The sequence below is a fragment of the Otolemur garnettii genome, unplaced genomic scaffold (genome assembly GCF_000181295.1).
Source record: "Otolemur garnettii isolate 467f Iridium unplaced genomic scaffold, OtoGar3 scaffold00172, whole genome shotgun sequence".
Classification (NCBI taxonomy): Eukaryota; Metazoa; Chordata; class Mammalia; order Primates; family Galagidae; genus Otolemur; species Otolemur garnettii.
This window is the reverse complement of record NW_003852567.1, coordinates 3,231,906-3,245,708: the sequence shown is the minus strand read 5'-3', so window position 1 is coordinate 3,245,708 and position 13,803 is coordinate 3,231,906. Positions and strand designations below refer to the sequence as shown.

General features: G+C 41.5%; 1 protein-coding gene across 1 annotated transcript; it reads left to right on the top strand.

Annotated features, from left to right (window-relative positions):
• Positions 1-541: 541 nt before the first annotated feature.
• TMEM215 (transmembrane protein 215) lies at positions 542-1,736 on the top strand. The gene is made up of 2 exons (XM_003800289.1): positions 542-729; positions 971-1,736. The coding sequence occupies exon 2, from the start codon at positions 1,029-1,031 to the stop codon at positions 1,734-1,736; it is 708 nt and encodes a 235-aa protein (XP_003800337.1). The 5' UTR covers positions 542-729; positions 971-1,028.
• Positions 1,737-13,803: the final 12,067 nt, after the last annotated feature.

Here is a 13,803-nt window from a genome sequence, read left to right as displayed (position 1 = left end):
CACAGCCGTCCACGCCCCTAGAGCCTCGAGGTTTAGAGAAAGGCAGTCATCCGTGCAGTCGGATCACCCAGATTATAACCAAAGAAGGGTGAAGAGTCGCCAAAGGACATCTCTAGCTGGCACCAACCCTTGGCACGCCAGATTGGAGCACTCCAACGCCTGCCCCTTGGGCAAACCGACCAGGGTGCGCGTCTTTGGCCACCGGCGGTCTCGCGCCCCAGACCTGCCCCGGGCACGGTAGCGATCCGACGGCCCTGCTCAGTCCTCCCCGGCAGCTGCGGAACACATCCGGCTGCTCCCGACAGCGGGACGAGAGCCTGGGCTGCCCTGCCGCCCTGAGTGGCCTCTCCCGGGGGTCTGACCCCTCGCGCCCCCGCGCGTCCTGCTGTGTTTCTGAGCGTGCTCCGCAAGTGATGTAACGGGGCCAGGCTCGCGCCGCTCTCCCTTTCCCACTCCAAGTCCTTCCTCCCCCCGCCCCGCCCGGCGCTCTGAGCGCAGAGCCAGCGCTGAGCTGCGCCCAGGCTCCGCTGCCTCAGCCCTGGGGACCGACGGGCGCTGCTGGGAAGACACTCTCCCACGTCCCACCTCCTGGATGCAGACTCAGTGGGGAAAACCAAGCTTTCCTCCCAGAACCAAGGGAGAGAGCCAGGGGACAACTGCTGTGGAGATTTCTGAGGAGACTCAGACTGACCTCTTTGCCCACTCCCCGGAGACGGCAGCAGCCCTCAGGTACCTCGGTGGCCCCGGTGGGTGCATGTTTATATGAGAAAGAGACAGCGGTTGCAGGGAGTGGGGGGAGAGTGAGAGATTGTAGGAGAAGGGAGAGAAGAAAGATTGCAGGAGAGACAGAGATGAAGACAGAAGACGAGTGGAGAGTCAGGGAGAGCAGGAGAGAGCAAGGGAGAGAATGAGTGGGTGGGTGGGAACTTGTTTGGATTTTTTTAACCCACTCTGGTTTCACCTGTGACAGAAGAGAGGAAGCCTACTCCCGGGCCAGCAAGCAGCCCCCGACCTGGATGGAGTGAAAGATGCGTCCTGATGACATTAACCCGAGGACTGGACTGGTGGTGGCCCTGGTCAGCGTCTTCCTGGTCTTTGGCTTTATGTTCACTGTCTCTGGGATGAAAGGGGAGACGCTGGGAAACATCCCCCTCCTAGCTATCGGGCCCGCCATCTGCCTACCAGGCATTGCGGCCATTGCCCTGGCCAGGAAAACCGAGGGATGCACCAAGTGGCCGGATAACGAGCTGCTGTGGGTCCGCAAATTGCCCTGTTTCCGAAAACCCAAGGACAAGGAGGTGGTGGAACTGCTGAGGACCCCTTCAGACCTGGAGTCGGGCAAGGGGAGCTCAGACGAGCTGGCTAAGAAGGCGGGCCTCAGGGGAAAGCTTCCCCAACAGGGGCAGGGTGAGGTCCCTCTGGCCAGCTCCATCACCAGCCCCACACGCACGGAGGAAGGAGAATGCCAGAGTCTAGTCCAGAGCGGACTTCCGGAGGAGACGTCCAGATACCTGGACGGCTACTGCCCCTCGGGCAGTTCCCTTGCCTACAGTGCCTTAGATGCTAAGTGCTCAGCCTGGGACAGATCCGACTGCCCTGAGCCCGAGGACAGTATCTTTTTTGTGCCCCAAGACAGTGTCATCGTTTGCTCCTACAAGCAGAACAGCCCCTATGACAGATACTGTTGTTACATCAATCAGATCCAAGGAAGATGGGACCATGAGACGATAGTCTAATCTCTGCATCCTATAAGGGTCGCTATATTGATAGAAACACAACTCCATGCAGCTCCCAATGGAAGGAAACTGCTCTGCTTCAACAGCCTTCACAGTTAGAAATTGACATGGTATGTGACGGGCATGCAAACCTCTGGTGCCTGAGAGTATGTAAATAGGCTTGTTGGGGACACACTTCAGGGAAGGGAGATGAGGGCTAAGGACACTAGAAGAGGCAGTGGGCAGGAAAGGAAGCTGCACCAATTGCTTCTTAACAATTTAAACAATGTTGAATGCTTTGTAAAATAACTCCAAAAGTGCTATCCAGCACCTGCTGAAAGCAAGATAAGTCTAGAATCAGCTGCAGATGCCAGGCATCAAATGATGCACGAGCTATCCACAGGGAAACTGAGCTGCTTATGTCTCAAGAAATTGACAGAAAAGCATTGATGTTCCATTTTATGAAATGATTTTTTTTCTGATGAAATGCTTCCCATGCTTGGCATTTCCTGAAAGAAAAAAAAAATCAGATAGCATAAACCCCCCTTAGATGGGATGATTGGGGAGACAGGGGAGTTAAATACAGTTGAATTATGTAACTGAGTTTTATGTTATTGTCTGATAAGATTATAGTTTCAAATAAAGTAAAATAAGTGTGACCAGATATGTGAAAAATTAATATTTTTAAATGCTTATGTTACATCTAAAACTCTTCATTTAAATTTATTTACTATGTCTTTATCAGAAAAATTTTTGAACATTTACTATCATTCATGTGCAAAATGACTTGATGTAATGTTTTCATAGATTAGAATTTGTTTTCATCAAGGCAAAATGAATTTTACATATATATCTAAGTGTTTTTAACATTGGGAAACATGAACTAGTAATCACTATTCCTATCTGCTTTCTAAAATCTGAAAACTATAAAGTGTTTGTATTAGTCCTGAACGTTGTGCAGAATTCATATGAAATGCAATGATTAAACCTTTGGAAGTGTCAGTATTTGTACATTTGTTCAACTCCCCCACAGACTATAAATGCCAGTGAACCAAAAGTTAATCTACTTGACTTAACTGAAGCCTAGATTTTATTAAATATAGCTGATTTGTGAACATTATATGATAAAAGTTTCTTTATTTTATATCTTTTTACTGCTGAAGAAAGATTTCATCTTAAGGATCTGAATTACTTTATAAATCCTTTAAAAAATGATGATTTTAAGTGATCAGATAGTTTTAGTTACTTTCTCCACAGGGGAATTGGACAAAAATTTTGGCACACCTCTTTCATGCATTTCAAGTCTAACTCTGCAGTTCCTTCCTAAGTGTAGCAGTTGTTCCATCTTAAGAATCACATTCTTGAAAATCAAGTTCAAGATCAAAAGTATACAATTTATTTAGTAGGACTTGAATGTCAAAATATGAGATGCATGATCTTGGGCAAATTTTTTCTCTTCAGACCTCAGTTTCCTACTCTATGAAGAGGTGGAGGACTGATTTACACTAGATTATGTCCCTCATTTATTCCTAGTTTGAATATTCTATGATATTATGTAAAGGCACTTTATATATTGCCAAGAAATGTGTTACAGCCAAATGCATGCCAAAGTTATGCAATTCATGATAAAAAGTATATGACACAGATTGAATTGCTACTACTCAAAAGAATTTTGTAGATGTATGAAAACAGTTGTGTTTTATTGCCAAAGATTACTTACTCAATGCAATACATTCCTGAGACTAAAATGAAGATGTTAGGAGTAAAATATTTTTGAAGAAAACATTTTAAATGTTGGTATAACCCAAAGTAATCTAATACATAGCCTTGGCATTAAATGTCATTGAGGAAATGAGATGGAGAAAGATAGTTTTCTAAAATCACAATACATTTTAATAATTCTAATCCATCTTGAAAGTAGGAAATCATATTGTTTTTAAAGGTGAAAATTATCAGATAGTTTAGGAATAAAATTGTAGTTGCCACCATGGACATTATTAGAGGTGAGGAGATAATGAGACAGAAAGATGTTCCCAGAGACTCAGCAAATACTCCAGAGTCTCAAAGAAGATGCTCATGCTGTCTGGTGTAGTTTTAAGGTTGGAAAAGTTACTTTCTGGTTTCCTGGAACCAGCTCCAACTCCTTCATATTGTATCATTCTCACTCTCTCTTTTTCTGCTCCCCAAATCAAGGGTTATCTACTGCTTTACCGATAATAGGTATTTTACCACATTTTCAAGTTCTATTTCAAACAAAAAAATACTTGTTTCAGATTTCTTCTTCTATCTATCTGTTTAAGATACTTAATGTATCTAAGTATAAGCATTTGAGGAAATATTGTCTTGTGCTAAAACACATGTATGCAAATGTTGGGATGGTAGGTTTAACTTCGTTTGACCAGAAAGAATAAAATATGTGGTTGTGTGTGTAAATTTTTCTAGTATCTTATATTAAGCAATCCCATTCTATATGCAACAAAGTAGCTTGATACCCCTTCCCCCATACAACACTTGTAAGTACAATTCAAAGTACAGTTGTGGTTCTTTTCAACAGGGGTGGGGGGAAAAGTGAATAAAGTGTTTCAGCCCTTAATAGGAAAAGACAGCAACTCATTTCAATGAATTGTTTTAGGAAATTTTTACAAATTGTTCATATTAATACGATAGACATGAGGATTGCTCCTGGTAGCCTTTAAAGCATATAGACAGATACAAATTTAAGTAGGTATTAGTTTTATTTTGCTATTAATCCCAATAGTCATTTCACTTGATTTTAAATAGGCATTTTATTTTTCAAATTTCTCCATTGAGTTTCTCTTGCTCTCTGTCCCTACTTATTATCATGCACATGAGTTCTTTTTCCAAACTATTTCTTGATTCATAAGTGTGAATCCAGCCAAGATACCCAAGCTGGAACATATTAGACAACTATTTCAAGACTTATTTTGTACTGCAATCATCTTGGCAAACAAAATCCAGATATAGTCAAGTTCAGGCTCTTTTCCAAACCCTGCTAACCAACTCCTTTGAAAATGTTTTCAGGCTGGGGCACAGTGGCTCATGCCAGTAATCCTGGCACTCTGGGAATCCAAGGGAGGATCATTTGAGCTCAGGAGTTCAAGACCTGCCTTAGCAAGAGTGAGACCCCTGTCTCTACTAAAATTAGAAAAATTAGCCAGGCATCATAGTGGATGCCTGTAGTCCCAGCTACTTGGGAGACTGAGGCAGGAGGATTGCTTGAACCCAGAAGTTTGGGGTTGCAATGAGCTAAGCTGATGCCCAACACTCTAACCTGGGCAATAGAGTAAGACTTTGTTGAAAGAAAGAAAAGGAAGGAAGGAAGGGAGAGAGGGAGAGAGGGTTTTCAATATTTTGAATCTTAATACCTACTGAACTGGCAGATATAAGAAAGGAAGACTCTTTTAAATAATTTTTTCTCTTTTGTAACATCCAATTTCTGCTTATTTATTAATATCTCCCCCTCTGTACTCATAGCATTATTTATTTGGTGAATTCGCCATTTTTATACTATTATTTTATCACATTAAAGAAAATATTTTTGAATATCCATAATCTCACTATCCTGAAAGAACTACTATGTTTCTATTTGGGGCATATTATCTTCCAGGCCTCCTCCACATGCATATGCAGCATATATCATAACAGCGTGTTTTTATTTTCTCTTTTATTTGTATTTGAAGCAGGTGTCCACATTTCTATACAATATTCCTAAGTATCAATGCACAATTGTGTCATACACCATTTCAGTGATGTTTCCTAATTTATCCTGCCATTCATTCTTGTTGGCCAGATATCAAGTTTTATGGATGGTTTTGTATCTTCTTTTTCTATTGTTGGTAACACTTCGACATTATTTGTTATATACCCATAGAGACAAAAGTTTCCTGTCGAACAGCCATCTCCTTATAAGTGGGAGAGAGAAAGGGGTAAATGATCAGACTCTCCATATAGTTGTTTGGGTCTTCTCTTCACTCATGTAAATGAAAGACACAGGGAAGAAGACAAAATAATGCTTCTTTAAAAAGGTCCTCCCACCAGACCAGAAAAGTATTTTTAAGAGATGAAACACCCCAGCTAAGATACCAGTAGTGTGCTTCTCAAATCAGATTACAGTGATGCCAGTCCTCAGAGCCTAATGCTCAGCAAACAAAAGGAGAAATAGACTTGAACAATAATAATTACTTTGAAATATGCCAAAAGCATTTTCTTAAAGTATCTCACAATATATAAAATACTGTATTTCATACGTATATATATTGTCACCCATCAGTGACTTACAAATGGATCACAATTTCAGGAATTCAATAGACTCTTCCAACAAGTTTTCTGTATTTCAGTTCCTTACTGGGAAAAACTAAACTGAGGATGAATATGGGGACAAATGCTTGGCTCAACCAAATATCTCAATAACTAAATTCCATTCAGCCTCTTGTCCAATTAACATCAAATCACGTAAACACCATTGAGTCTGAGATCACGTATTTGATTTCTCACAGCCTACCACAGAGTCTTTACTCTATGGGCACCCAACAGAAAGAAAAGTATACATAGTGCTGCCCGGATACTCACACAAACAGTAGGGCACCGAGGTTAGATACCCGTAGTCCTTGGCAAGCTGTTCCGGGGACTGAACTGACCCTTCTTAAGGATCTTTTCTTTATTTTTGCCCTTATTCCTTCTCCTCACCCCATATTAGAGCCCACAGACTTAGCATCCTCAGTGACAGTTCCAGAGTTTGCATGCTTTATCCCTAATAAGGAAGGTGTAGAGTTGCAGAACGACCTGCTTACAAAAGAGAACATAAAGATTAAAAATATCTTGTGTTATTCTTTGACAAATCTATCCCTAGATACTTAAATATAAAAAAAAAATTTGCAATTAATCACTTTCTTATTCTTCATGCTAATAAACTATTGTTTATAAGACAACTCTTCAGTCCGAGGCAAGACCACATTTGTTTGAGAAATTCAAGTTTTTAAAAATCACCTGCCTATAATTCAACATGAGAAGTATGAACAATTAATTTCTATGTAAGTGATTAGACCATTAGACCTACTCAGAAAGGCCCGCTCTGCCTCTGTGCTCTTCCAAACTGCCTCCCATCCTCTGTACCAGCTTTCTTTTATTTTATTTTTAATTATTCCGGGTATATAATGGTTGTATATCTTTATAGGGTACAAGTGATGTTTTGATTCAGACACACAATGCGAATTAATCAAATTAGGGTAATTGGGGTGTCTGTCACCTCAGGCATTTAACATTTCTCTGTGTAAGCAACATTCTAATTCCCCTCTTTTGAAGTATACCCTAGCTTATTGTGATTATATCACTTTGTTATGCTATTAAATATTGTTCATTCTATCTAACTATATTTTTGCTTCTATTACCCAGCCTCACTTTATTCTCCCTCCACTGCGACAGCTCATGGAATCTTCCTGACTGTGCTCTGCAGCTGACCACCTTGAGCCTTTGCCTCAGCCATTTTTCTCTGCCTCAGATGCCCACCCTGTCTTCACCCCTCAGCCACTTATCATCCTAACACCAAAAGGCAGCTGCCGCATTTTCTATAACCTTCTGGATTTCCCCATTTAGAACTAATCCTCCTATTAGTCTCTGGGCTGACAATACCCTGCACCGTGATCATTACACATAGTAGTTGATCATGTGCCTGTTTCTCCTGTCTCTCCAGCTACAGTGTGAACTCTATGAGGGCAGGGACACATTTTGTCCATCTTTTCACCTCTCCCCCTATGCCACCCTTCCCCACCGCACATTCTGCCTTGCTCAGTGAAAACTCTAAATTGTACCAATTAGGTCACCCTCAAAGCCTACTTCCCCTTTCAAACTGAATATGGTCAGCAACAATGGGGGTTAAGATAGGCTTCTGGGGGCAGGACCCTAACTTTTATTCAATATATTGCTTCTTTGGGGAAACCATATCTTATATATAAGGAAAAGAAAGAGATCGACGTTCCCAGAACATTTCCCCCCTCCTTCCATGACTGACCAACTCCTACCTCCTGCCCACCCTTGTCGGTCAGTGGCTGCACCAAACATGTGACAAGAACTGGTGGTCCTAGGAGCATGTGACAATCATTGAATTACTGACCAGAAAGAAGGCAAGGCAATGTACTCAGCTTAATCCTGCAAGTAGGTCGATAAGATATAATTTCCTAGCTTGACTATTATCCGTCTGTTAAAGTTTCTCTCTAGTAATTCCTAATAGTACTTTTAAGACCATCTGGGTAATCTCTCAGGTCAGTCTCTTGTAGACCGTCACTCCCTCATTCCCAGTGAAGTTCCCCTTCTCCCTAAAGAATGTAAGATGCTCAGAGACTATGGGTTTGTAATTCAGAGAAGCCCTGGCTTATTCTAGAACAAAATGATGGCATTGTTCAGCAATTTCTGTGAGCAGTATTTGGGATCAGTCTAAATTTCTGACCTATATAATTTGCCCTGTGAATTTCTCACCTATGTGATTAGGTAAAAGTGGGATTTAATTTGATTAACTATTTTCCTTGACCCTGGTGAATATCAGGGTCTCCTTTAACAATAGCACGAAAGGCTTCATTGAGTACGTAGAGAAGAGAGCAAATGGAGACGGTGTGCAGAATCCCTGGCACAGGGAGAAGAGGAAGCAGGCCCTGACGAAGCCAATCATTGTGGTGGCGTTCCCCACCTTCATCCCCCCAACATCACCACATCTCATCTTTAACTTGGAAGCCAATGTTAGAAAATGAACTAAGAGGAACAACCAAATAGAAAAAAAAAAAAATTAATGTAAATAATAAAAGCAAAATGCTAGAGAATGTTGGTATAGGTTTTAAATGGCTAAGGAAAAACATATACTTAAGAGTATATTCCAGGCTCAGTGCTCATAGCTCAGTGGTTAGGGTTCCAGCCACATGTACTGGAGCTGGTGGGTTCAAACCCAGCCCGGGCCTGCTAAACAACCATGACAACAACAACAACAGAAAAACAGGTATTGTTGTGGGCACCTTTAGTCCCAGCTACTTGGAAGGTTGAAGCAAAAGAATTGCTTAAGCCCAAGAGTTTGAGGTTGCTGTGAGCTGTGACACTATGGCACTCTACTGAGGGCGACATAGTGAGACTCTGTCTAAAAAAAAAAAAAAAAGTGTACATTCCATTGAGAAAAAAAAAGTAGCTGGAAATATACTGCTGGACAGAGACAAAAGGAATATAGAATAGCATCTAATAAATAAGATCAAATGGGTTTAAAAAATATTCAGTAATAGACCAAAAGAGTACAATAAAAACTAAGAAGTTAAAGGAATGTAAAGTAAATAATATTAGCTAAAGTATTTGAGAAATAAAAATATCACAGCTAAATAAATTTAAATGTACAAATTCAGCCAAAATTCCCCACTCAAGGAAGAACGGGCAGTCATCACAAGCAGCACCACAGAGGCCAGGACTCCAGCCCAACAATGTATTGTCGGCTGAAATAAAAGCACACAGGAACACAGGCTGTGCTGAATTCTCCTCTCAGCCAGATTCTGCCAAACTAGGCTCTCACCCTACAGATTGCAAAAATACAAAAACCAAATGATTTTTTTGGATATGACCCCAAAAGCACAGCAACAATAGCAGACAATGGGACTGCCTCAAACTAAAAAGCTTCTGCATGGAAAAGAACAATCAACAGAGTGAAGAGTCAGCCCACAGTGTGGGAAAAAATATTTGCAATCCACACATCTGATAAGAGGTTAATATCCAAAATATATAAGGAACTCAAACAACTCAACAGCAAGAAAACAAATATAGTATTGCCCCCCAGAATCTGAACACTCCATAATTCAAACCACTTAGAATCCAAACAAAAAATTCAAGCAAATTTTGCCTGAAATCTGAATGCTGCTTTGGAATCCAAATGCCCAGCACCTTGTTCCTGTGTTTTTATTCACAGGTTTCCTCAACAATCAGGCCACCCATACACTTTGTGGTTCAGTTCCTTGTCCAGAAGCTGTAGTAAAAGCATCTCATGTGACTTTTGCTGCTAATTTTACGCCTTTGTGCCAGTTTTGTGAGGTTTTTAAAAATACAATAGCAACTAAGTATATCTGCCATGGGTCCTAAATAGTGTAATAAGGAAAATAAGAGCAAGAGGAATAAGGATGCTGCCTATAGCTCAATGCTTAGGGCTCTGGCCACATACACCGAGGCTGGCAAGGTCAAGCCAGGCTGGGCCTGCTAAACAACAATGACAGCTGCAACAAAAAAATAGCCTGGCATTGCCTGTAGTCCCAGCTACTTGGGAGGTGGAGGCAAGAGAATCACTTAAGCCCAAGAGTTTGAGGTTGCTGTGAGCTGTGATGCCATGGCACTCTACCGAGGGTGACATAGTGAGACTCTGTCTCAAAAGAAAAAAAAAAAAGGAGGAGTAAGCTGGGCATGGTGTCTCATACTTGTATTCCTAGCACTCTGGGAGGTTGAGGCTGGTGGACTGCCTGAGCTCAGAAGTTCGAGACCAGCCTGAGCAAGCACAAGACCCCGTATCTAAAAACAGCTGGGTGTTGTGGTGGGCGCATGTAGAGAAAGAAGTCCTGCCCAGCCTGGCTGCCTTCAGGGCAACCTAAGGAAGGACGTTTAGACTCACCTTGACTGGGACTTGCAGGTTTGACTGAATTCTATCGTAAGAGGAATTAATTCAGCAAGCAACAATTTGATTTGGTTTGGTTTCAGGGGTGAGGCTCCTTTGCACTTAGAGACAAATAACTCGTCAGGCTAAGCAGTCCCCCTTTCTAAACAGTTGTTTTGCTGTTGCATGGACAAAAATAACTTGGAGCTTCTAAACAAAAATGTCTGATATAAACCCAGCTTCTAAAATCACCATCTCTAGGACACTAATAATTATTACAGTCAGGTTGATACATGGAAATTTTTTTTCTATCATAGGGAAGCCAACAATAATTATGTTAATCAGGTTTACATCTCTCTGCTCAACATTTTCTGCACCTCCAAATTTCCTTTAATTTCTCCCCTACTTCAGTGGCCAGGAACTTAACGTCCCTTCCTACATAGTGTTTGTTCTCAGAGTGTCCCACTGAATGTTTGTTCCTTGAGATGTGAATATGTGTTACTTAACAAAAGTAATACTCAAATAGGTATGAAAATTTCTGTGTTAGACCAAGATAAACAAGTATTTTTTTTTTACTTTCTATATCCCTAGTGCCCAGAATAGGACTTAATATATAGTAGCCACTAAATGAGTACTTGTTGATGAGTGAATGTAGAATTCTGTAGAACCATGTATTGACATGCTCTGTGACATACAGGAAAGGGACTGCACTGGTCTAAATGTATCCCCCAAAAGTCATGTGTTAGAAACTCAACCCCCAGTGCAACAGTGTTGGGAGGTGGGGCTTTGGGGAGGTATTTAGGTCATGAGGGTGCATCCTCACGAACAGTTAATGCCATCATAAAAGAGCTTAACAAAGGGAGTTTGGCCTCTTTTGGCCATTTCACCTTCTGCCATGTAAGAACACAGTGTTCCTCTGCTCAGGAGGATGCAGTGTTAAGGTGGTAACTTAGAAGCAGAAAACAGCCCTCCTCAGATGCAGGCAACTTGATCTTGAACTTCCCTGCCTCCACAGCTATGAGAAATAAACATTTGTTTTTATAAATTACCCAGTTTGTTGTATGCTGATATACTAGCACAACGTGGGCTAAGACAGAAACTCAGTGTGCAATATCCCAGGGGGCTTCCGTGAAGACCAGCAATCAAAGAACTATACTTTGTGAAGTCTTGCCCTAATTCCTAAATCTAGATGCAGTGATCTAAGAAACAAAATTTTCAGAAATCAGAAAAGTTGAAGAATCACAGGAAAGAAGGAGAAGTTACATAATCCTCAGAATTACTCTTATTTTCTTGGCCCTTGTCATTCACTGCATAGAAGTCTCCCCATAAAACAATCTTCCCTCAACAAGGAGATTTGGGTGATGGGGCAAAGATGTATCTGCTGAACATATTTACCTTCCAGATGTAAATCCTTGCCCAACAATGATTGATAAGATCCTGCCTTCACCCTAGATACCAAAATTAGTAGGAGCTTTCATAAGCATTCTGAGAAACTTTATGATGCAGAGGTAACATATCGGTTAGGCAGAGTGGCTCATGCCTATAATCCTAGCACTTTAGGAGGCCAAAGAAGAAGGTTTGCTAGAGGTCAGGTGTTGGAGACCAGCCTCAGCCAGAGTGAGATTTATTCTCTACCAAAATATAGAAAAATTAGCTGAGTCCACGGTGGTGCATACTTATAGTCCCAGCTAAACTCGAGAGGCTGAGGCAGGAGGATCACTTGAGCCTAGAATCTTGAGGCTATAGGGAGCTATGATGATGCCACTACACTCTAGCCTGAGCAAAAGACTGAGACCCTTTACCAAAATATATGTATTATAGAACCAGCAACCCACTGAAATTGTAATCCCTGCTTTCCCTAGTCCCAACCAACAGACCTTGAATGAAAATTCTTAGTCTCACTCAAGACCTGAACAAATATCAAGTCAGGCCAGTGGTTCTCAAGCTCTAACATACATCAGAATCACCTGCAGGGCTCATTAAAACACAGGTCACCAGAACCACCCCCAGAGTTTCCATTCAGTAGAATTTACATTGCTCTAAAACATTTCCAGGTTGTACCAATGATGCAGGTCCTAGGTCTCTTTCCATTGTCTTTTTGTGTTTAGTTTTGTTTGGTTTTTATTTCCTTTCTTTTTTTTTTTTTAAGAGATGGTGTCTGGTTATGTCGCACAAGCTGGAGTGCAGTAGCTATTCACAGGTATGGTGATGGTGCACCACCGCCTCAAACTCCTGGGCTCGAGAGATCCTCCTGCTTCAGCCTCCCAAGTATTTTGGATTGCAGGTGAGCACTACCATGCCCAGCTTCTTTCACTTGGTTTTATAGCCCAAACCTGGTATAAACTATAAACCCCGGACCCAACTATGCCCGTGCATCAGCATTTGGATCTAATGTCTGGCACACAATAGACACTCAGTAAATAATATCATTAAATTAATGAATAATATCCAGTTTATTTAATTCCTAAAACTGAGATTCTACTTTCCCAAAGATAACTGAGGCTCTGTCCTTTACCCCAACTTGCTCAGCTCTCTGGGCTCATGGCTCCCTTCCTACCAGCAGACCTTGAAGGAACCATGTGCTACAAACTCAGACCTTTTGATTATTGGCAAGAGATATGAGAGTGCCCAAGTAGGAGAGACCCTCTTGAGGCCCAACTCCATCGTGGTTGGGTTGATCCCAGCCTTTCCTGGTCAACTTTTCTCTCTGCCAGAACATTTCTGAGTCCCCAGTAGGATACTGGATAAAACTTCACAGCTGCATTGGGATCACAGGGAAGGGATCTGAACCAGGTTCTGCTTGTGACTTTGAAATGGAAATTTGGATAAGAGATCTTAGAAACTTTTTCAATCCTCCAGAATAAAGCATAGTTTACATTATGATTTTCTTTTGTACTATTTTAATTGTACTCTTACAACACAAATCCCAATGGCTAATTTTATTCTTCCTTCCCCGTGACTTGTATTTGTGAACTATGTAAAAGAGAAAACTGTACCACGGCCCTGGGAGAGGAATATACAAAGGTTTTGATTGGTGATGGGGAAAATCAATTCCAAGAATGAAGGATTTCCCAAGAAATTCAGAAAGAAAAAATTTAAATCCTTTGTTCATCAATATCCCAACACTTTAATAGTCTCTACAATCCCACATCACTGAGGCAGTCCAGGTAACTGTGTAGACACTTGATAGAAGAATGACCCATCTATGCTCAACCACAGTCATCCCACTCCTTTTCTTTTGCAGCTGTTTCCCTTGGAAACCAAAGAAGCAGCTGCCTGCAAAGACATCTCTCTCCCTCCTCACTCATCAGTCCCAGGGACTAGCAGCCTGTTTTCTTCCTCACTGAAGACATTTGATGTTGGGGGATGGTGTGCATATGGGGACAGTATAAAAACATTCCCACACTGGGTCAGATACACCCTGTATTCCATCTAGTATTCTTTCTTGGATGGTTTCAATTTCTTCTC

Coding starts and splice junctions, on each gene's coding strand:
- TMEM215 (XM_003800289.1), top strand. CDS start 1,029: ATGCGTCCTGATGACATTAACCCGAGGACTGGACTGGTGGTGGCCCTG.